Source organism: Myxine glutinosa, chromosome 5 (assembly GCF_964187855.1).
Source record: "Myxine glutinosa chromosome 5, kmMyxGlut1.1, whole genome shotgun sequence".
NCBI classification, from domain to species: Eukaryota; Metazoa; Chordata; class Myxini; order Myxiniformes; family Myxinidae; genus Myxine; species Myxine glutinosa.
In genome coordinates, this window is record NC_136265.1 from 52,286,960 (window position 1) to 52,311,201 (window position 24,242).

General features: G+C 44.7%; 1 protein-coding gene across 5 annotated transcripts in view; it reads right to left on the reverse strand.

Annotated features, from left to right (window-relative positions):
* Positions 1-24,242, reverse strand: part of LOC137427524 (FERM, ARHGEF and pleckstrin domain-containing protein 1-like) — a 99,170-nt gene that overhangs the window by 69,360 nt on the left and 5,568 nt on the right. For 4 of the 5 annotated variants that reach the window (XM_078778054.1, XM_078778050.1, XM_078778052.1 and 1 more), the window contains exons 2-3: positions 20,780-20,973; positions 1,079-1,183 (exon numbers count right to left, since the gene is read on the reverse strand). In XM_078778054.1, the coding sequence (XP_078634180.1) occupies positions 1,079-1,183; positions 20,780-20,947 (273 nt within the window). In that variant the 5' untranslated portion in view covers positions 20,948-20,973. Of the gene's footprint in view, positions 1-1,078; positions 1,184-2,720; positions 2,962-20,779; positions 20,974-24,242 lie in introns of those variants that run through there. The other variant, XM_078778053.1, reaches the window with a different exon arrangement.

Genomic DNA, 24,242 nt, shown 5'->3' on the forward strand with positions numbered 1-24,242 from the left:
TCATGGTTCCCTGTTTGAGGCAATGTTTTTATGGCCGGATGCCCTTCCTGACGCCAACCCTCGGTCGCCTCTTACGATGCGCAGGGATACGGTGTACCTATTCTAAATCGGGGTACACACCGGGATCATTCATCCCAGCAAGCTGGTACTCAATTTGCCGACCTTGTGAGGATGACAGGCTGAGTCAACCCCCCTGGTGTTAATTCAGCGATCGACCGGGATTCGAACCCAGGATCCTAGGATCCCTAACCGGCACCCTAACCGCTAAGCCAACTCAAAAATAGTTGGTGGTTGAATTCAATTCGCCGACGTGTATATCCTATTCAAATTTCAAGTCAATCGGATGAAAATTGAGGATTTTAGAAATTTGGAAAAAGTGGTTGACCTTTGGCCTATGTTGACCTTTTGACCCTTTGACCTCAAAAATATATATGATTTTGTCGGACCACGAACTCTACCATTTGGTAAAATTTCGTGAAGATCGGCTTAAAATTGTGACCTGTAGACAAGTATAAGTGAACAGACAGACACACACACACATACACACACACAAAAATTTTTTTTGCCAAGTAACAAACAGACAGACAGACAGACAAACAGACAGACAAACAGACGGACAGACAGACAGACAGAACCACAAACGCAACCGACCAATATACTTGAAAAATCTTCGATTTTGCAAGTAACAAACAAACAAGCAAGAAAAGAAGAAAACAAGCAAGAAAGAAACCGGAGTGAAAACTGAGTACTCCTTTTCAGCGCGCGTAATCGCCGGGCCCCCTTCGGTGCCCGGCGATGACGTCATGCAGCACCTGGAGATGGAATATGGAAGGAGCGGTAAAATGTCAAGAAGACTTTTGCACAACAGTGTCTAACACATAAACTACAAAGAAGCTACAAATAACACTATCCTCAAACACAATGCTTGATCGTCAGCCTCCACCACCTCTCCACCAATCAAAAACTATCATGATTTCCCAATCTAACAAACATGGGACATTGTACATGTTATTAAAAATGTGCTTCCAGGGAAAATAAAATTCAGATATTCCATGCATAAGCAGCACCCTGCACTCGCCTCATTTCCCATGGAGTCCATGAAGAGGAGGCCGAAGTAATCGCTCTCGATGAGGTTCAAATGGTGACAAACTTGGTTGAGCAAAGTCTTTCCGGTGCTCTTGAACTGGAAATGCAACATTGGGGATGCAATTAGACATTGCAAAACACGCACCCAAATCAACAACAAAACACACACGGTGCAGAGAAACAGCAAATTTACAACAATACATGTTCACTCGTTCCAGATGACAAAGCACAACCACCCATTTAACAACTAGAACGACACTCGGTGGGGCGCGGACCTCCGCCAGACAGAACAGTTTTTTGTTTGTGGATCCGGACCTGAACCAAAATCGAATCGGCTTGTTCTTGTCACCTGACCAACTCATCCACCAAGTTTTGTCACAACTTCGCCACAACTTTTTGAGAAATACTGCTATATGTCGTTTTTAGCCCGATCACTCAATGGTGAAGAATCACTTTAAAGATTCAAGTATCTGGCTGGGTGGGTGAAGGCAGATCTTCACCAAAATCGAATCATTTCATTCTTGTCAAACACCCAACCTCGACAACCAATTTCGTCCGGATCAGTCCACAACTTTTTGAGAAATCCTGCTATACTAGCCGAAACCCGTGGAACATCCACAGAAGGGAGGATGTGGTGTATGGATAGAGTGTACCATTATGGATGGCATCGGGGATTTGCTTGTCCGAGTAAGAGTTAGGAAGAAAGATGAGAATGAAGAGTGCGTATATGAACAACGATCGCCGACACCGGCACAAATGCATGCTCTGGATTGTCCACTCAGTGGACGGCTTGCTTTCGCCTTCGCCTGTCCAATCAGCGGACGGCTTGCTTCGCCTTCGCCCAGCAGACGCCAATACGATGGCGTCGTAAGATGGCGTCGTATCGGCAGTTAATCGGATGCTTTTGGGCCCCAACGTCGGCTAATTCAGATTTTTCGAGTATGTCTGTACGTGATAAACAAAGAGCGCGGTTCGTAGATCGTAAATCCATTAGTGCCGTGGGCATCGGGTCACTGGGTGCAGCGTAAAAGGGATAACAAAGTCGAGTCCTTACGCTATTATTATATAGATGTCGTTTTTAGCCCTATCACTCAATGGTGAAGAATCACTTTAAAGATTCAAGTATCTGGCTGGGTGGGTGAAGGCAGATCTTCACCAAAATCGAATCATTTCATTCTTGTCAAACACCCAACCTCGACAACAAATTGCGTCCGGATCAGTCCACAACTTTTTGAGATATCCTGTTCACAGACAAACAGACAGAGAGAGATGCTTCCAGAAGGTTTAGGGAGGGAAAGAGTTATACTTGTGCAAATGGTCTTCGAAACGATGTGTCAAGTTTTCGTGTACAAAAACCTACAAATCATAAAACTTTCTCAAAACTATGATCGGGGAAGAGCGAAAGCGCAAGGAAAATGCAGAACGAAATGACCGTCAGGGGTAATGTGCAAACATAAACATGACTGAATTGGGAGTTAAAAGGTTCAAAAGACCTGCCAGGGAGTCACCGTACAAGAGTGTCGGTGGGAGAGTAGGGGGCAAGAAATTCATGATCGCGGTTTACAGAGGAGATACCATTCCTTTGAGACGCGCAGTGTAGTAGGTGGTGATGAAAAATAATCAACGAAGCTCACACCCGGATTGTGCTGGATTCATACTGGGATGAGAACTTCACATGGTGCAAATAGGCAGACACCTGGAGCTCGTCACTTCCACCTGTACAAAGGCGGGTTTGGACCTACATTTCATGGCCGTCAAACCTGCCTAGACAAGCCAAGTCAACACAGACACGAGGACAATGGATCCGGGCATCCGTACTTCATAGCTACTAACCGTACACCATGGTACCCGATACGATACAAGGGCCAAATGCACAGTGTTAATCTTTATTTAGCGCACAGCTGCTGGAGGGGGGGGGGGGGGAGGAGGGGGGGAGAGAGAACATGTGAGAGAGAGAGAGAGAGAGAGAGGGAGAGGGAGAGGAAGAGAGAGCGAGGGAAAGAGAGAGAGTGAGGGAAAGAGGGAGGGAGAGGGAGAGGGAGGGAGTGAGAGGGAGGGAGGGTGTGAGAGAAGGAGGTAGGGAGAGGGACGGAGAGAGAGGGAGGGAGAGAGAGGGAGGGAGAGAGAGAGGAAGGGGGTGGGAGAGAAGGGGAGAGAGAGAGAGAGAGAGAGAGACAGAGACAGAGACAGAGACAGAGAGAGAGAGAGAGAGAGAGAAGAGAGGGAGAGAGGGAGGATGGGAGAGAGAGGAAGAGGAGGGGAGAGAGAGGGAGGGAGGAAGAGGCAGAGGGAGAGAGGGAGGGTGGGAGAGAGGGAGGTAGGGAGAGGGACGGAGAGAGAGGGAGGGAGAGAGAGGAAGGGGTGGGAGAGAAGGGGAGAGAGAGAGAGCGAGAGAGAGGGAGAGGGAAAGTGAAGGAGAGGGAAAGGGAGGAAAAGGGAGGGAGAGAGAAAGGGGGGGGGGATGGGAGAAGGAGGGGGGGAGAGAATGGGAGAAGGAGGATGAGGGAGGGTGAGGGAGAGAGAGAGGGAAAGGGAGGGAGAGGAAGGGAAAGGGAGAGAGAGGGAAAGGGAGAGTGAAAGGGAGGGAAGGGGAGGAAGAGGGAAGGGGGAGGGGAAAGGGAGGAGGAGGGAGGGAGAGAGAGTGAGAGAGAGTTGGAGAGAGAAAGAGAGAGTTCAAAGAAACTACACAATTTGTGGACAAATCAGCACAGGCAACAGACCAAACCAGTCTATTCCAGTCTTCAGCCAACTGAGGGCATGGGGAGTGGAGGGAGACAGTGTCATTAACCACAAGTGTCAAAGCTATAAAGTGCCGAAACCTGGTTCGGGGAATCCACATGGCAAGAGTGATGAGACCGAGGCTGAGCGAGAAAGTGTCACCTCGAGGGTTTTCGCATTACGAGCTTCGTGATTATGACGTCACCATACATTGGAAGTCACATCGTCGCCCGATATTGATATTCCAGCACAAGCGAACCATCCACTTACACACTGAACCCACGTATAGATCTTCATTTCTTCACTTTCACACCGTTGGCCTAATGTTTAGGGTGGTGGGCTTGGGATCCTCAGGTCTTGAGTTCGAGTTCGATTTAAAACCAGGTGGGGTTGACTCCGCCCGTCATCCTTCCGAGGTGGCAAAATGAGTACCAGATAACCACTTAGAGAGAGGCATTGCATCAGCGGCAGACGCGCCCACAGAAAAATGATGCAACCAGCAGCCTGGTGGCTGCACACGAACCACCACGACTGATATCATGGTATCAAAGCACCTAATCATGGTAAAAACGCAGTACATACCGTATATCATTATGTCGGATTGGGACGAGGCCAGAACCTGACGACACCAGTGTGTTATTAATGTCAACTCCTCAACCAATTGCATTCAAAGATGAGAAAAAAGTGTTCACACAAAAATGATGTCAACGCATCAACCCTACACCGTCTGGTTTTTGTATCTTCCCCTCCATCGTCACAGTTTTATTATACATCATGCTCAAGATGGACCGCTATGAGGTCTGCGGCCAACTCTTGTATATAATTTGATGTTCAATTGTATAATTAAATTTAAATAAAATAAAGATTATAAACGTCGTAGATTCCCCCAAAAGTTTACCGCCTTTGTTGCAGCGTCTTTTACACCACCTTATCAAACTCGCTTCGTTAGTTATTCGTGCCAGTTGTTTGTGTCCTTTATAACGTCCTTACACAAGGAAATTCGTCTCTCCCCATCGCCAGCAAGACCGGAAACGGACATGCTGCTTCTGCTGTCTCAACAATGGATGGAGGTCCTCAATGCCAAACAGGAAATCAGAGCTGTCTCCCTTGACATATCAAGGGCCTTTGATACGGTCTGGCACCCAGCTCTGCTCACCAAACTCTCCTCCTATGGTATCCATGGAAATCTCCATGCATGGCTTGCGGACTTCCTCTCTGGTCGTAGTCAACGTGTGGCCCTGAATGGATTTCTCTCATCTCCCCTTCCTGTTCAGGCTGGAGTTCCCCAAGGAAGTGTGCTGGGCCCTGTGCTTTTTCTGGTCTTTATCAATGATCTCTCTGACTCTCTGGAAAATCCTCTCTATCTCTTTGCTGATGACTCCACTCTCTGCCGCTCCATTCCTCTTCCCTCAGATCGGCAGTCTGCAGCCTCCTCACTCTCTGAAGACCTGGACAAAATCACAGACTGGTCAAACAAGTGGAACATGTCTTTCAATCTTGACAAATCTCACTCTCTCACTATGTCTCTCCGAAAAGATCGACTGGACAACCCTCCCATCTACTTTCTCAACAATCCTCTCCAAGAAGTTCTGTCACTCAAGCTTTTGGGTCTCACTATCTGCCATGATCTTTCTTGGGAAAACCACATTTCCAAGCTGGCCTCCAAAGCCAGTCGCCGACTGGGCATCCTCCGTCGTGCGAAGTCCTTCCTCGGCACACCTGAGCTCCTCACCACATACAAGGCTTTCATCCGCAGCTCAATGGAATACTGTTCTCCCCTATGGGCTGGTGCTCCTGCCTCACACCTGGCTCGGCTTCACGCTGTTGAATCCAAAGCTTTCAAAATCATTGGAATCTCCCGCGATGAAGCTGACTCTGAGGGCCTTTCACTCACACCGCAGGCAGGTAGGTGGCCTTTCTGTCTTCTACCGACTCCTCTCCGGCCTTGCTCCCCCAGCTCTCTCTGTGCTCTGTCCCCCAAATATTCCTACAGGTCGCACAAGATCTGCCAGCAACCCTCTGATGGTTAAACTGCCGAAATCTCGGCTCTCTGCTCACCTTCACTCTTTCATTCCTCTTTTCTCCCGCCTGTGGAACAAACTCCCACACTCCCTTCAATCCCTCTCCTCCCTCCAGGTCTTTAAAACAGCTGTTCACCACCATCTCTTATCTTCCCCCATCCATAACCTTGATCTTTTCTACCCCCACTAATTTACCCCAGATCCACCTTGTTTGAAATTCCAACTTCTTTCCTGGAAATCCTGGCAGTGTCCATATGTTTATACCTCTCCCACCCCCCCCCCCCTTCACATGCCTCCCCCCCTTCACATGCCTCCCCCCCAAAGCCCTCTCCCTCCCACAGATCTCTCGATGTCTCCATGTCTCTCGGTCCCTGCTCTCAAATGTTGTGTTTGTGTCCTTCCCCCTCTCTCCCCATCTTGTCTACCGCTCCCGATGTTATTTGTTTTATGTGTCTGTTTGTCTTTCTGTGTGATAAATGTTCGCTCTTTCACGAGCCTCGATCTTGTATACAAAAAAAAAAAAAAAAAAAAAAAAAAAAAAATTAGACACATCAGGAGGCCATTTACCCATCATGCCTACACCACATCAATACCAGACCAATTTATTTATAAAAAAGAAAAATGGAATTGTTTTTCTCCTTTCTGGGGGTAAGGGGGAGTGGGTGAAGGCGGTTCTTGGGTGAGAAACACACATCAACCACACACCACCCCTTGACAAGACCCCTACAGACACAAAACCCCACACACAACTATTGGGGATGCCTCTTCGTGGTGGTTGTACCTACCCCTCGACCTCCCAACACAAGTAGGAGGCCGAATCTTCCCCATTCTTCCCTGCTGCCCGGATTTGTAAGGGCAGCGCGGTCAGAGAGCCGATTGGTCCCCATGGACCGGCCTTTTCCTCCTCCATTTTAATTTTTTTGTGTGTGTCTCTGTCTGTCTGTCTGTCTGTCTGTCTGTCTGTCTGTCTGTCTCTCTCTCTCTCTCTCTCTCTCTCTCTCTCTCTCTCTCTCTCTCTCTCTTGTGTGAAGGTGGGGTACACCATCCTGGATGTGGGGGGTCTCTGGGTCGCTCCTGTTAGATCAAATGGCTGTCTCTGTTCCGCGGGTTTGTTTGAGATAGCTGTCCGGGCTATACAACAACAATAACAACACTCCACACAGATGCACACAACCACCCGTCCATACTAAAGCTACCTAAAATTTCTGTCAATATTAGTCCCCGATATCGGTATTATGTGAACATAATATAATACTCCTCCATCTCCAATACTTCCAGGTACCTATCAAAGCTTTCCAGGGAGACCATTCCATGCCAGGTCTTTTTGGGAATTGGCCAAAGTTGTCCAGGCCTTTTTGGAACACCCTGTATATCGCACTCCTCGCTATATACTTTGACATCAAGCTCTTCCATCGTATTATTTAAACATCTGGTATTGGTATCGAATAGGTTTAACTTTTCTCTTCGCGAAATTCTATTTTCTTGCATGGCCTTACCAATCACAATTACATCATCAGTTCCTTCATTGATGGCTTTTCCACTCTCCGTTGACTTAAAAAAGCCTGAATTCCTTCCTCAATTCCCACCGCAAACCTTGCTGCCCCCTTTCTATTTAACAAATGTCCATTATTCTGGAAACCCTCCCCTTTTCCCCCGAAATGCAAAACATTCCTCTCTACTCCATTCTTCCAGCCAGAGATTGACATCTATCACTCTGCTCATAATTTATATTCCATTTCCTAATCTTGGGAGAATCCTAGAAAACATGACCTCACAACTTTTTGCTTTCAGCCGCTTACCTAATATCCTATATTCATTTTTGAAAACCTCCGAGTAAACTTTCCCCACATCATTTACTCCACAGCTTCCTGCCGTGACCCGATATTACGTCATTTAACCTTCCTTCCTTCAATATCCCTAACTTCTGCTCCTTCAAAACTGCACACAACTCCATGTTGACTATTCTTCCTTCAGAATGAAGAATCTACATATTTAATCGTCTCATTGCTCACAAAAAACTGTCTCCCAGCCCTCATTCCTACCCATCTCCATTTCTGCACCCTCATCACGACCTGCACTCTCTGCACCCTATCCACTACCAACACCATCACCACTGCCTGCACTCGATACACCCTCACCGCTGCCTGTACTCACGATACCCTCACCACTGCCTGCACTCGTTGCAGCCTCTCCTCCACCAACACCATCACCACTGCCTGCACTCGCTACACTCTCACCGCTGCCTGTACTCACTATACCCTCACCACTGCCTGCACTCGTTGCAGCCTCACCACTCCCTGCACTCTCACCACTGCCTGCACTGACTATACTCACACCATTGCCAATCTTCTCAGTAAACTCGCTCCACAACTGTAATAAACTTTTCTCTACAAATTTCTCACATTCTGCTACTTGCTGCAAATGAGCTATCTGTTATTTCAACCTAATAAGAACTATCCCCAAGTGGGCCATTTTAATACATCACTCGTCTCTGCGACAAATTCAGGGCTAACTTACTGCTGAACTACAATTTCATTTTTCCGATTTGTGTTCAAAATATGACATTCAATTTAAATTAAGTTGTGCCTCAATCATAAACTGACATTTGTAGACAGACAGACAGACAGACAAAGGTGAACAAACTGCTTAACCGCACTTTTCACTTTGCATGCGTGGGGCAATAATCCCTTCTATTAGATGTATTCATCCAGTCCAGTATTTTCAGCAATATAGCTGACAGAATGGCCTAGAGGTACGCACACCCGCACTTCAGGTCTCCAGCTTGGGTTTGAATCCCGACCCAGCTATGAACTGCCATCCCAGTGTTTCACAGGCATGGTGATTCATCAGTGTGTGCGCCGTCCCTCGGATGGTCCGTCCCTCGATTGAGCGTCCTCTCTGCTCGCATTAGGTGGTGGTCGTTAAAGATCACATGATTTATTTTGCGAAGAGTAGGCGAGCAATCACCGGCACCATGAAAAAAAAAATCAAAAATTCTGTACCGACTACTTGGTCAAATGTCAGACCTGGGCAGGCGGTTCATCGAAGTCTTGGGCCAAAAACCTATCCCGGCCATCCCTACAACAACGTGGGAATAATTGTGGTTGTTGAAGAAAGAAGTATCTATAGCAAGAGTTGTGCCAAGACAGAAATTCCTCACTAATGGCACCTTGCATCACCCTAGTCAGGGCCCTTAGGGATATTTTGGTTCAAATTCTTCCAAAAGCATCAAATTTGGCGCAGATGTTGCCCATGCCATACTCTTTCGATTTTTGACGGGCGCCAAGGGCGGTATGATCCGGGGACCATACCGGTCCATCACGCCATGTCACCTGACCTATGACGTCATAATTAGGATATGCATCCAATCACATGGCGTACTATAAGTGGTCAAAGTTCAAAATGAATCGATCGAAAAATGAAGGCAGGGATCCATTTTTAAGGTTTTCATAAAATCCAATATGGCCGCCAGGTCACATGACCTATGACGTCATATTTATGACATGTATACAATCATGTATACATGAACCCGGATCATGATCGCACAAAAATTAAACACAAGGATATGGCATACAGTTCATAAAACATCAAAATCCGTACCTTTGTAATTCGACTGATGAACTGCACATGCCTGAAAATTAGGAAATAGACATGTAAATATTTCCTCTAATTGTCAAAAATAAGGTCAGAGTTCGATTACCCAACCCAGAAACATAAAATGGTGAACCTCACGTAAATCTTGACAAAAACCTCAAAAACTGACGTTTGACTCAAAAATGACCTTTAAGATGACCTTGAGGGTTGACCTTGACCTCGAATCATCAAAATAACATCATAATTGGATTCTCGACCTCGAAAACCCCTGAAAAGTGGTATCGTACATGATTCCAACCCTTTTGGTTATATAACTGATTTCCTCTAATCCGGGTGGCGGCCATTTAGTATTTCGCCAATATGGGGTCCCGGGGGGGGGGGGGGCGCCCGTCTTGGCGCCCGTCAAAAATCGAAAGAGTATGGCATGGGCAACATCTGGGCCAAATTTGGTGCTTTTGGAAGAATTTGAACCAAACGGCCCCAAAATATCCCTAAGGGCCCTGACTACAAAGACTTTTCTTGCCCATCACAACCGTTGGCAGCTCTGTGAGACTCTGCAGGTGGAGATCACAAGGTAACATGAAATGAAGAGGACAAAGAGCAAATGACACGAGAGAAGAAAGGTAAACTCTTCGCTCAAACTCTGGGATTTGTTGGGACCTGCAGTTGTTTTGCGATTACAATGTCTTTTGGCACAGCCGAAGGACATACATGCACGTGATGTTTGTCGAGGATAAATTGATTGAATAATGTGCCAAGTTTCTTTCACAGCACTTAAAAAATGAAGCACACAAACAAAATCTAGAAAGCGTCTGAAAATGCAAAGCCGGCCGCGTCCATTTGTACTCAGACGTCTTCTTCTTCTTCCGTACGCCCAAAATAACGAAAACAGTTTTAAAAATACAAAATGAAAATTCATGATTTTATGCATTATATATGCAAATATATATTATGCAAATATTTGCAAATGCAAATTATATGCAAATATGTGCAAATGCAAATTTATATATGCAAATTTATGCAAATGAAAATATTTATGCAAATATATATTATATATGCAGCCTTGACCTTTGAACTTTAGATCTAAAAAAATAATCAGCTTCTAACTTTGGATTGGTGAACCAATTCGGTGACTTGCAAATTCTTAAAATTTCAGGTCAATTTGAGGAAAATTGATGATTTTATGCAACCATGACCTTTGACCCTTTGATCTAAAAAAACAAAAACAATCGGCTTCTTGTTTTTGATTGGTGAACCAATTTAGTGACCCAATATGAAATCCTTTACATTTCAGGTCAATTGGGAGAAAATTGGCAATTTTACGCAACCTTGACCTTTGACCTATTGATCTATAAAAACAAAAACAAATCTGAAACTAGCTTTTGGTTGGTGAACCAATTCAGTGACCCAATATGCAAATTCTTAAAATTTCAGGTCAATCAGATGAAAATTGACGATTTTATGTGATGATGACCTTTTTTTTAAAACCTTTTTACCTTTCAAATCTTTACCTTTTTACCTTTTTACCAAATCAATAATTTGTCTTCTCCATATTATCATAATAAAGCTTTGTTTAAAATATGATAAAATTCAAATGTTAAATTGAAATTTCAGGGCAATTGGATGAAAATTGATGATTTTAGCGATGCTGACCTTTGACCTTTTGACTGGCTGAGACACACACACACACACACACACACACACACACACACACACACACACACACACACACACACACACACACACACACACACACACACACACACACACACACACACACACACACACACACACACACACACACGTCTCCCGCTGTGCAGGGGATGGGCTAACAAAGCACCACGGTCCTTATTTAGTCTAAAACAAGGTGATAGATACTTGATATCAAGATAGCAAACATACTTGATTGCGATTCCAATAAAATTCACCTGCTGATGGCGCTGTCAAGCTGTTGATTAGAATTTGGCCAGGATGCTGGCACAACGTCATGCCCTTTTCGAAAGACATCAATAGATACAACAACAGCTTAGCCCTCTGGAGGATAGTGTACTCACTCACAACCATCCTTCCCCAGAACCTCCCTCCTTGTCATCCTCCCCTCCCTCCTCATACCGTTTTCCTCCTCCGCTCTCGTCCCCACCCTCCGCCCCCCCCCCCACGAGTCTTCCTCCTCCAAACTCCTCCCCTCCCCATACCCTCCTCCTATACCCTCCTCCCATCTCCCTCTCCCCCCTTCCTACTCCTCCATACTAGAGTCCCTGTATAGAGAGTTGCGACATGACGTGTCAAATCTGGTCACATGGTCCGTATACGACATTTGGATTCCATTCCACGATAATCGGTCGGTTCCATTCTGTGAGAAAATAATGAATATGACATGATTGATTGCATTGCGTTTTGGTGGCAAAATATGATGTTTCCTTTTTTTTTTTTCTTGATGGCCAAACTGAATTCAAATGCGGTAGTTCTATTTAATTGTTATTCTTTTTATCATTATAATTATTTTTTTTCTTCAATCGCCCTCATGTTAACCGTCTATCGTTACCTCCGCCACCAAAGGTGGATGGAGGTTATGTTTTCACCCCTGTCTGTCTGTCCGTTTGTTACTTGCCGGAATAGATACCGGCAAGTATGTTGGTTTGTTGGTTGGTTTGTCTGTTTGTAGGTCTGTTTGTGCACTGTACTACGTCTACATCGTTGCACATAGCGTCGCCATACTTTACACACATATTTGCCTTGCCATGGAATAGACTGTGCCCAATTTTTAACTCTCTAGGCCCAAGGTCAAGCTAAAGGTCACCCAAAACGTGCAAATCGTTTTTTGCTAACTAGCAATGGTACCCGCCCTAAGGGGCGGGGCTTCAATTGAAAGGCCCAAATGAAAAGGCAAAATATCAGAAATTGAAGGCTTTTTTTATTTTTTTATAAATGATTTATATAAACATCCGTTAAATCATATCACACACAAATCATCAAAATCTAAACAGTATCTTTAGAATTTCAATAATAATCTTACAGCCGCCATGTTGGTGCTCACCGTCAATGCGATGCAAAGCGAAAGATGCCTCAGAGCTGTCACATTCCCAATCGCTATGTCGTATGTACTCCCGATACGTGTTTCCTTCATTGTAAAAACTACCAAGTCAACAGTTAAAAGGATTTTGAGCCGATAGGTGTTACGGCCTTGGCAAGATCGATGGTGACAGCGATCTGTTAGCTTATACACCACCCAAATAGCTGTGTGGAATTCTCTCATGTAGAGATTAAACCCACGTCGTTTGAACTTTGGCAGAGGTCATTATTTACTTTTAATGATCCAAAATGGCCGATAAAAAAGTACATTCCGGAAAGTCCTCGGTCTCTGACTGATTTTTCATTAGTTTGTTTGTTTCTTTGTGAAAAGGATATCTCAAAAAGTTGCAAATGGATTCGGACAAACTTTGGCAGAGATGTAGCGTATGTGACAAGGACGAAATGATGAGATTTTGGTGAAGATCAGGATCTGGATACTATAATCTTTTAATCGATTCTTCACCATTTGGGGATCGGGCCAAAAACTATACGTAGCAGGATATTTCAAAAAGTTATGGACGGATTTGGACGAAATGTGGTGGACCGGTTGCGTGTGTGACAAGGAAGAATCGATTCAATTTTGGTGAAGATCTTAATATGGATTCAGATATGAGAATTATTTAATCTTTTAAGCGATTCTTCACCATTGGGAGTTGGGGCCAAAAACGATACTGCTACGGTTTTGAGATTGGCACATTTAAGTCATTAAAGGTTAAAGGTTAAAGGGTTGCCCCCCCCCCCCATAGTTAGTCACACGAGCAACATAGGCCCATTTGTAGTATAGTTATGTCTTAGTATGTGTAAGAATAGGTCATTTCCCCTCTTAGTGCCTGCGTTGTGTAAAGACAGAAAATAGGCTTTACTTGCCACCGATTTCCCAGCCACCCTAGCCTCGATCCAGTTTGTTAAGCATTCGCTGCCCGCTCAGTTAGTTACGCATTGGCTGCCCACTAGTCGAGTAACACGAGGTAGGCCTAAAAAGGGTGGGGCCGGCATTGAGGTCGGGGCGGAGTCGAGGCAGAGCGTCAGAGGCGATGACGGTAAGAGCCACCAGCCAATCAGGGCTCTAGCGGCATGGCATGAGAGGGCGTGGTGAGTTCGAGAAGGTTCGCGGGGCATTCCTATATAACACGCTGCGCAAAGCCCTCGAAAGGACTCGCAGAGGAGAGAGAGAGATAAAAGGACTTACAGCGAGGGAGCTTGAGAGCGAGGACTGATCAGCAGGACTTTGATGCAAGAGGGTCAGAAGGACTTGTTCAGTGGAGACGCCATTGTGAACTATAACCTCGCAGTATAACGTGCGCGCCCAGGGGAAGAAGGAGAAGTGTTGGCGGAACACGTACGCAGGCGCAGCCAGACGCGCCGGTAACGCTTATTGCGCTTTCCAGCCACGCGAGTAAGCGCGGCTATAGCCGCAAGTGAATAACCACCAGCCGCGTCGAAGTCTGCTCCCTACCAATTCGCCCCGTGATAACTCGCTCCGTACAAGACGACACGCGGAGAGCTCCTGCCTTCTCCTCCTTCCATCTACACGGGACGTGCCGGGGACCGGAGAGAAGGCTGCACGGGAGCCATCCCTGGACGCGGTGAACATCAACCTGCCATCTGCAAGCCCCGTGTGAGTGTGTGTGTGTGAGACGGGCCCGTTTGTCCTGGGTATTAAGTAAGACTGTATAAGGCTGCTCTGTGTCCCCTTCTTCTTGAACCATTGTATAGTGTAAATAAACCTGTTATTCCTTTGCTTCCCAATTCGATCGCCTTTGTGATTTCTCCATTGACTAAGCGTGGTACGAATAAGAACCGCTTGAATCGGGGTCTAGTAAGTGATAACGGCGCGGATCGCGTGTACGCAAAACCGCTCGGCGTATCAACACACGTGGTTCGTGCGGGGCTTATCTCCTCGCTTCAGGGCAGCGCGAGTATTTAGGTAATAGAGAATTTGGTCCTAATACCCTATTTCGTGCTGTCCGGAAGGGACGTCATAGGTCCCGGGTCCCGCCAGGCCAGTCAAAGACAAGGGGACTAATCCCCCCTTGGTAAGGGGAGAAGGCCGGCGGCGGATCCGCAACAATACATAGCAGGATATCTCAAAAAGTTATGGACGGATTTGGACGAAACGTGGACAGGTTGTGTGTGTAACAAGGAACAATCGATTCAATTTTGGTGAAGATTCGGATCCGGATGCGGCCAGTAGAATTTTTAAGTGATTCTTCACCATTGAGTGATATGGCCAACCAAGTGGAGGTATGCTCTCTACCGAGTGCCGTTCTAATTTTCCATCTGTATTTCATCACTTTTGACTTTCATCTCTATCATCTATCACAACTATCATCCTGCATCCTCAAAAAATTACAAATTCCTGCCATGACTAACTGCTGGGAAAGCAATGGTAAACCACCTGGTATCACGTCCTTGCCAAGCAGCCAAGGACCTGCCTTGGCAAAGCACTCAATCAATCAATCAATATTCTCAAGCACCGCCCCCCTCATAACCATCCTCCTCCCCTCACCCACCACCACATCCTCCTCCTCCTCCTCCTCCTCCTCCTCCTCCCCCATAACCACCATCCTCTTCCCTTCTACTCCCCCCCAACACACCACCACCATCCACCCCTATAACCACCCTCCTCCTTCCCCCTCCCAAACCTGCATAGCAGCAGGATGATGGTTTCTAATCAACACGAGAATCGGACCCTGACTTGATGGTTTGAAGGCGAGTAAATTACCTATGATTTGTAGCACGCGCCAATTGCGCAAAGCGGGGGAAAGCAATTGCTTCACTCTGTCGGGTGTCTGTCACTCTGAGTATGACCGAGGAAATATTTAATTTTTTAAAATTGAATTTCGTATTTTGAACACTGTAGAAGACGAGTCGGCTTGTGTGCACTTCCAAAACCTGCACTTTACCAGTACTTTGGCTCCGAATTTGGCAAATTGTACAAACTAGTGAGATACCCGTGCTATGCATGGGTGGGGAGGCCAGAAGCAAACAGGCAATGCAGAAACGGCGAATGCTAAAGCATGAAACCAATAAATTCCACATTCCTGTAGCACCTTCAGTCGCACATCAGACATGGACAGCAAGTTCGTGAAGGACTTCCATGAAAAACGTACCCGTTCCAAACAAACAGGTACGTCTGTTCCATTCCCAGTCATCTGTCCACTTCCGCATTCACGGCAGGTTCATAATTCTCATCAAAATCAAAACAGTATTTGTAGAATTTGAATAAAAGCCACATCACTGTTCATATCGGTAAATATTATTCCATCGTGTTTGGAAAAACTGGAAAATTGGAAAATTTGGAAAAACAATATAGCCTATTTTACTCCAGGGGGTCCCAGGAATACCCACCCAAAATATCGTTGCGTTCGGTTCAGCCGTTTTTGCGGTACCTTCGAACGGACGGACGGACATTTGGTGAATTATAATAAGATACTCGTCTCGCGCACGCATCCGCATGCGCACAAGTGGGCTAAAGCTTCAGTCTGCCTGTCAAAAAACATTGAAAATCATTCCAAACAGGAAATGTAATGTTTTTAGGAACGTCATAAAGGACACAAACAACAGGCACGGAAAACTATATTAACGTGTTAAATAAGGTAGTGTAAAAGACGGTGTTTCCCCAACTGCATCAACGGTGGTGCACTTGCATTTAATGAGGTGTTTTATTCTACATCCTTTAAAACTTTTTTCCTTCAATTGAGTTATACATTATGAACACTGGATAACTCAAATCGGCTTGTTTGTACGTCAAAAAACCCCTCAGTTTAGCAGTACTTTGGCAAAATTGTATGTCTACTCGACCAATTAAATTTACCGCATGCTCTCAGGGTGGGCGGTGGAACATCAAGATTCAGACAAAATGGCGGCACCCAGAGATGCAACGTCTCAGCTCACTTCGTCCAAATAGAAACGGAATGGTAACCCTTCCCATGTCCTTTTTTGATCGATGAACTCTCGTTATTAGGGTACAGTATTAATTTCGTTCAGATTATTATTATAATTGTGATTCCGCTGGACATTTTCACTGTTTATTTGCTTTTAAATTTGTTTTCTCAGCAACCACTCGGGCAATCGACACAAACCTTTCAACATAGGAGTTTAATCGCCATGCCAAGTGATTGATTGACTAGGCATGGCGATTAAACGATGATCATGAAAACATCATTGTTCACATGGTGTGGCAGCCATATTGGATTGAAGGAACATATTAAATAACTATATCTCTGAAACCGCTTACCCTTTCGATGTGAAATTTTACAAATATCATCGAACACCATTGTTGCATATAGTTTGAAAATGACGACGTTGTAGGTCATGTGGTGTGGCAGCCATCTTGGACAGAAAAAACAAACAATACTGAATGCCTCAACTCTGTGTTTGCCTCAAAATATTGTGTCCCAAACCCGTCTATCTATACACCCACCGTACCCAGTCGTACCCAGCTGCTCCTGGACTCTGTGTCCTTCTCTCCTGACAAGGTGGAGAAGTTTCTGTCAAACCTCGACTCTGATTCTGCAACTGGACCAGACGGCATCAGCCCACAGGTCCTAAAATCCCGCTCTGCCGCTCTTTCTCACCCTCTCTCTGTTCTCTTCACCCTCTCCTTTGCTCAAGGTCCTCTGCCATCAACTTGGAAATCAGCTAACATAACCGCTTTAAACAAAAAAGGTGCAAGAACAGATCCTTACAACTACAGACCAATCAGCCTGCTCCCAATTATCAGCAAAGTCATTGAATCCATCACTGCTTCGGATATCAAATCCTTCCTCTTCTCCAATGGCTTGATCTGTGAGCATAAATTTGGATTCAGACCAGGTCATTTTACTCTGGACATGCTGCTTCTGCTGTCTCAACAATGGATGGAAGTCCTCAATGTCATACAGGAGCTGTCTACATTGTACAAATACTAAACAAATTAGAGCTGTCTCCCTTGACATATCACGTGCCTTCGATACGGTCTGGCACCCCGCTCTGCTCACAAAACTCTCCTCCTATGGTATCCATGGAAATCTCCACGCATGGCTTGTGGACTTCCTCTCTGGTCATAGTCAATGTGTGGCCCTGAATGGATTTCTCTCGTCTCCCCTTCCTGTTCAGGCTGGAGTTCCCCAAGGCAGTGTTCTGGGCCCTGTGCTTTTTCTGGTCTTCAGCAATGATCTCTCCGACTCTCTGGAAAATCCTCTCTATCTCTTTGCTGATGACTCCACTCTCTGCCGCTCCATACCTCATCCCTACGATCGGCAGTGTGCAGCCTCCTCACTCTCTGCAGACCTGGACAAAATCACAGACTGGTCAAACAAGTGGAACATGTCTTTCAATCCTGACAAATCTCACACTCTCAATGTGTCTCTCCAAAAAGACCGTCTGGACAACCCTCCCATCTACTTTCTGAACTATCCTCTCCAAGAAGTTCTGTCACTCAAGCTCTTGGGTCTCACAATCTGCCATGATCTTTCCTGGGAAAACCACATTTCCAAGCTGGCCTCCAGAGCCAGTGACCGACTGAGCATCCTCCGTCGTGCGAAGTCCTTCCTTGGCACCACATGCAAGGCTTTCATCTGCAGCTCAATGGAATACTGCTCTCCCCTCTCGGCTAGTGCTCCTGCCTCACACCTAGCTCGGCTTCATGCTGTTGAAACCAAAGATTTCAGAATCATTGGAATCTTCCTCGATGAGCTGATTCTGAGGAGCTTTCACTCACTCACCACAGGCAGGTTAGGTTGGTGGTCTTTCTGTCTTTTACTGACTCCTCTCCTGCCGAGCTCCCCCAGCTCTGTCTGTACTCTGTCCCCCAAATACTTGTACAGGTCGCACAAGATCTGCCAGCAACCCTCTTCTGGTAAAACTGCCAAAATCAAGACTCTCTGCTCACCTTCACTCTTTCATTCCTCTTTTCTCCCGCCTCTGGAAAAAAACTCCCTCACTCTCTTCAATCCACTCTTCCCTCCAGGTCTTTAAAACAGCTGTTCACCACCATCTTTTATCTTCCCCCATCCAAAACCTTGATCTTTTCTATGCCCGTTAATTCACCCCAGATCCACTTTTCTGAAATACCGACTTCTTTCCTGGAAGTCCGAGCTGTGTCCATGTGTTTTTTTTTAATCTCTCCCACCCCCATCCCCCTTCCCACGCCTCCTCCCCCCAAGCCCTCTCCCTCCCACAGATCTCCTGATGTCCCTGCTCTCAAATGTTGGACTTGTGTGCTTCCCCCTCTCTCCCAATCTTGTCTCCCGCTCCCTTTATTATGTCTTCTGTGTCCATTTGTTTTTTTGTTTGTTAGCTCTTACACGAGCCTCGATCTTGTATATAAAAAACAAAACAAAAAAAAAACCTCATCCAATCAATGCAAAACTTTACATACGAGATCGACTATCCAGTTTGGCTCGGGTTTTTCATTACCTCCGCCACCAAAGGTGGTTATGTTTCTCCACGTTCCATGGATGGAGGTTATGTTTTCACCCCTGTCTGTCTGTCTGTTTTTCTGTTTGTCTGTCAGTTTGTGAACAAGATGTCTCAAAAAGTTGTGGACAGATTTGGACGAAATTTGGCTGAGATGTGGCGTATGTGACAACGACGAAATGACTCGATTTTGGTGAAGATCCGGATCCGGCTACTATAATTTTTTTTAATGATTCTTCACCATTGGGAGATAGGGCCAAAAACGATACATTGCAGGATATCTCAAAAAGTTGTGGATGATTTTGATTAAATGTGATTCTGTATTGTAATTTTCTGGTCCACTCTAGGATACAAAACGTAACCTGTTCACCTGGCGAAGGTATGCTCTTTACTGAGTCCCGTTCTAGTTTAGGATGTCATAGGTCACGTCGTTGGGCAACCATATCAGGTTGAAAAGAAAATCCTCCATAAACCTCCTCTCCGAAACCGCTAACTGGTCGATGCAAAACTTTATATATATATATAAATATATATATACTGTATTTATGTTCGGTACCTTCGTGCTGACGGACATCAAAACTGTTACACCGGGAAAAACTACCAAAACTGTCGGAAAGCGTCCGTAAATGAAAATGTACGTAAAAAACCATAAACTCAAGTTTAAAAAAACAACCTCAATCAATGTCTCGCATTTGAAAATTGTAATCTTATTATAATAGAGCAAACGTATATGGTCATGTCGTTATGTATGCGACCAAGACCCAAAACACCCCAAAGACCCAAAACACCCCAAAGACCGAAAACACCCCAAAGGCCCAAAACACTCCAAAGACCCAAAGACCCAAAACACCCCAAAGACCCAAATCACACCAAAGACCCAAAATTCCATGAATATCTAAAAGACCCTGAATACCCAGAAGACCCAAAAGACCCTGAAGACCCAAAAGACCCTGAAGACCCCAAAGACCCAAAACACCCCAAATACCCTTAAAGGCCCAGAGGATCCAAAAGACCCTGAAGACCCAAAAGACACTGAAGACCCAAAAGACACAAAAATGGTCAAAGATGCCTATCTCTCTGAAACAACGTGTGGTGAGGCGCGTGGAGCACGCCAGAGTCACGCTGTGTGCGCCGAGTCATGCCAGTTTATAGAACTGTAAACCATGAAATAAAAATCTCCAAGAGAATTTACATAAAATAGCAAACGCATCCGTAAAATAAAAAAATAAAGGAATAAATCTAAACTGATATTTAGCAGCAGGTCGGTGATGTTTGCCTGTAATTATAAAGCTTCTATTTATTATGTACCTACGTATGAAGCATGGTTTGCTATTGCTTACACAATGTGTAATGTGTAAGCACACAAATGTTGTATATATACATACACAAATTGCTTACGCAAGGTGTAATGTGTAAGCATACACAACGTTGTGTGTATGCATACACAAATTGCTTACACAATGTGTAAGCATACCCCACATGTATCTAATATGGCTAAACCATGTGAACCATGACACCATATTTGAACTTTATTCCTCGTAGCTTGCAGTTTTGTAAGCAGCGATGTATAATCACTATTCGCAGTGATAAGTGGCAGTTCTTGGGATTGACAGGCAATGAGAAATATCATTGTTTAGAAATGATACAATAAGATGGCATCGTCATTGGAACAGACGGCGTGGGATGGCATTGTCATCATAGGATGGCATCAGCATTGGAACGGGTGTTGTTCAGTCGTCCGTATAAATCACTGCTCGCAGTTCGAATCAACGGTTCCAGCTAATTATTGGTATTATTTATTTTTTGACACTCAGCAGTTGGGTAACCAGTCATGTTGTGATTCCAAACGCCATGAGCTGCAACGTTGTAACATTCAAACATCTTACTGGCAAGCTGAATTCGTTCTGACTCTCATCCAGCAGTGTGACACTCATGGCCATCATCTTGGAATGGGTTGGAGGATCTGGCAGGTCCTCGGCCTCACTGCTCATCACGTCTTCCATGGGATCAGGGAGGGAATCACGCTTGCGGTACGTTCCTTGCGTCTCCTCCATGATGGACAGCTATCGCTCAATGCAACCTGAATGGGAGGGGATAAAGAGAGCAAATAATGAGGAGGGACAATAATAAACATCGTTTCACCATCACCAACTACTTTGTAGCCATCATAGGAACTCGTTACCATTCACCATTCTTTTCAAGCTTGGAGTTGGCTAAACGGTTATGGTAGCTGGTTTAAGATCTTAGGGTCTTGAGTTTGCGCTCCTGTCGTTCCGTTTAAATAACACCAGGTGGTTTTGACTCAGTCTGTCATCCTTCCCAGGTCAGCAAAATGAGTACCAGCTGGCTCACTGGTAACAGGAGGCACTGCATCAGCGGCACAGCCGCACCCCCAGAGAATGATGCAACCAAGCAGCCCCAGGTTGCATACAAAACAACAACAACCATGCTTTCCCTTGTGGGTGACGATTTGATTCGACATTTCTCATTCCTGGTTTGACTGCAGCTCAAGTCTGAGGCTCGGTGGGCCTCTATATATGGTTTTGGAATAGCCACGTCGTTTTGGAATAGCCTCGTCGTTTTGGAATAGCCTCGTCGTTTTGGAATAGCCTCGTCGTTTTGGAATAGCCTCGTCGTTTTGGAATAGCCTCGTCGTTTTGGAATAGCCTCGTCGTTTTGGAATAGCCTCGTCGTTTTGGAATAGCCTCGTCGTTTTGGAATAGCCTCGTCGTTTTTGAATAGCCTCGTCGTTTTTGAATAGCCTCGTCGTTTTTGAATAGCCTCGTCGTTTTGGAATAGCCTCGTCGTTTTGGAATAGCCTCGTCGTTGTGGAATAGCCTCGTCGTTGTGGAATAGCCTCGTCATTTTGGAATAGCCTCGTAGTTTTGGAATAGCCTCGTAGCTTTGGAATAGCCTCGTAGTTTGGAATATCCTCGTAGTTTTGGAATATCCTCGTAGTTTTGGAATATCCTCGTAGTTTTGGAATATCCTCGTAGTTTTGGAATATCCTCGTAGTTTTGGAATATCCTCGTAGTTTTGGAATATCCTCGTAGTTTTGGAATATCCTCGTAGTTTTGGAATATCCTCGTAGTTTTGGAATATCCTCGTAGTTTTGGAATATCCTCGTAGTTTTGGAATATCCTCGTAGTTTTGGAAGAGCCTCGTAGTTTTGGAATATCCTCGTAGTTTTGGAATATCCTCGTAGTTTTGGAATATCCTCGTAGTTTTGGAATATCCTCGTAGTTTTGGAATATCCTCGTAGTTTTGGAATATCCTCGTAGTTTTGGAATATCCTCGTAGTTTTGGAATATCATCGTAGTTTTGGAATATCCTCGTGGTTTTGGAATATCCTCGTGGTTTTGGAATATCCTCGTGGTTTTGGAATATCCTCGTGGTTTTGGAATATCCTCGTGGTTTTGGAATATCCTCGTGGTTTTGGAATATCCTCGTGGTTTTGGAATATCCTCGTGGTTTTGGAATATCCTCGTGGTTTTGGAATATCCTCGTGGTTTTGGAATATCCTCGTGGTTTTGGAATATCCTCGTGGTTTTGGAATATCCTCGTGGTTTTGGAATATCCTCGTGGTTTTGGAATATCCTCGTGGTTTTGGAATATCCTCGTGGTTTTGGAATATCCTCGTGGTTTTGGAATATCCTCGTGGTTTTGGAATATCCTCGTGGTTTTGGAATATCCTCGTGGTTTTGGAATATCCTCGTGGTTTTGGAATATCCTCGTGGTTTTGGAATATCCTCGTGGTTTTGGAATATCCTCGTGGTTTTGGAATATCCTCGTGGTTTTGGAATATCCTCGTGGTTTTGGAATATCCTCGTGGTTTTGGAATATCCTCGTGGTTTTGGAATATCCTCGTGGTTTTGGAATATCCTCGTGGTTTTGGAATATCCTCGTAGTTTTGGAATATCCTCGTAGTTTTGGAATATCCTCGTAGTTTTGGAATATCCTCGTAGTTTTGGAATATCCTCGTAGTTTTGGAATATCCTCGTAGTTTTGGAATATCCTCGTAGTTTTGGAATATCCTCGTAGTTTTGGAATATCCTCGTAGTTTTGGAAAAGCCTCGTAGTTTTGGAATAGCCTCGTAGTTTTGGAATAGCCTCGTAGTTTTGGAATAGCCTCGTAGTTTTGGAATAGCCTCGTAGTTTTGGAATATCCTCGTAGTTTTGGAATATCCTCGTAGTTTTGGAATATCCTCGTAGTTTTGGAATAGCCTCGTAGTTTTGGAATAGCCTCGTAGTTTTGGAATAGCCTCGTAGTTTTGGAATAGCCTCGTAGTTTTGGAATAGCCTCGTAGTTTTGGAATAGCCTCGTAGTTTTGGAATATCCTCGTAGTTTTGGAATATCCTCGTAGTTTTGGAATATCCTCGTAGTTTTGGAATATCCTCGTAGTTTTGGAATATCCTCGTAGTTTTGGAATATCCTCGTAGTTTTGGAATATCCTCGTAGTTTTGGAATATCCTCGTAGTTTTGGAATATCCTCGTAGTTTTGGAATATCCTCGTAGTTTTGGAATATCCTCGTAGTTTTGGAATATCCTCGTAGTTTTGGAATATCCTCGTAGTTTTGGAATATCCTCGTAGTTTTGGAATATCCTCGTAGTTTTGGAATATCCTCGTAGTTTTGGAATATCCTCGTAGTTTTGGAATATCCTCGTAGTTTTGGAATATCCTCGTAGTTTTGGAATATCCTCGTAGTTTTGGAATATCCTCGTAATTTTGGAAAATCCTCGTAATTTTGGGAAATCCTCGTAATTTTGGAATATCCTCGTAGTTTTGGAATATCCTCGTAGTTTTGAAATATCCTCATAGTTTAGGAACATCCTCATAGTTTGGGAACATCCTTGTCGTTTTGAAATATACGCGTAGTCGTGAAATATACGCATAGTTTTGGAATACACATGTAGTTTTGGAATATCTGTGTAGTTTTGGAATATCCTCGTAGTTTTGGAATATCCTCATAGTTTTGGAATATCCTCATAGTTTTGGAATATCCTCATAGTTTAAAAAAACCCTTGTAGTTTTGGAATATGTGCGTAGTTTTGGAATGTCCTCGTAGATTTTGAATATCCTCGTAGTTTTGGAATAGCCTCGTAGTTTTGGAATATCCTCGTAGTTTTGAAACATCCTCATAGTTTTGAAATATCTTCATAGTTTAGGAACATCCTCATAGTTTAGGAACATCCTCATAGTTTGGGAACATCCTTGTAGTTTTGAAATATACGCGGAGTCGTGAAATATACGCATAGTTTTGGAATACACATGTAGTTTTGGAATATCTGTGTAGTTTTTAGGTCGAATTTTCCATTGCTTTCTGAGACACAAGCCCAGTTTAACTCGT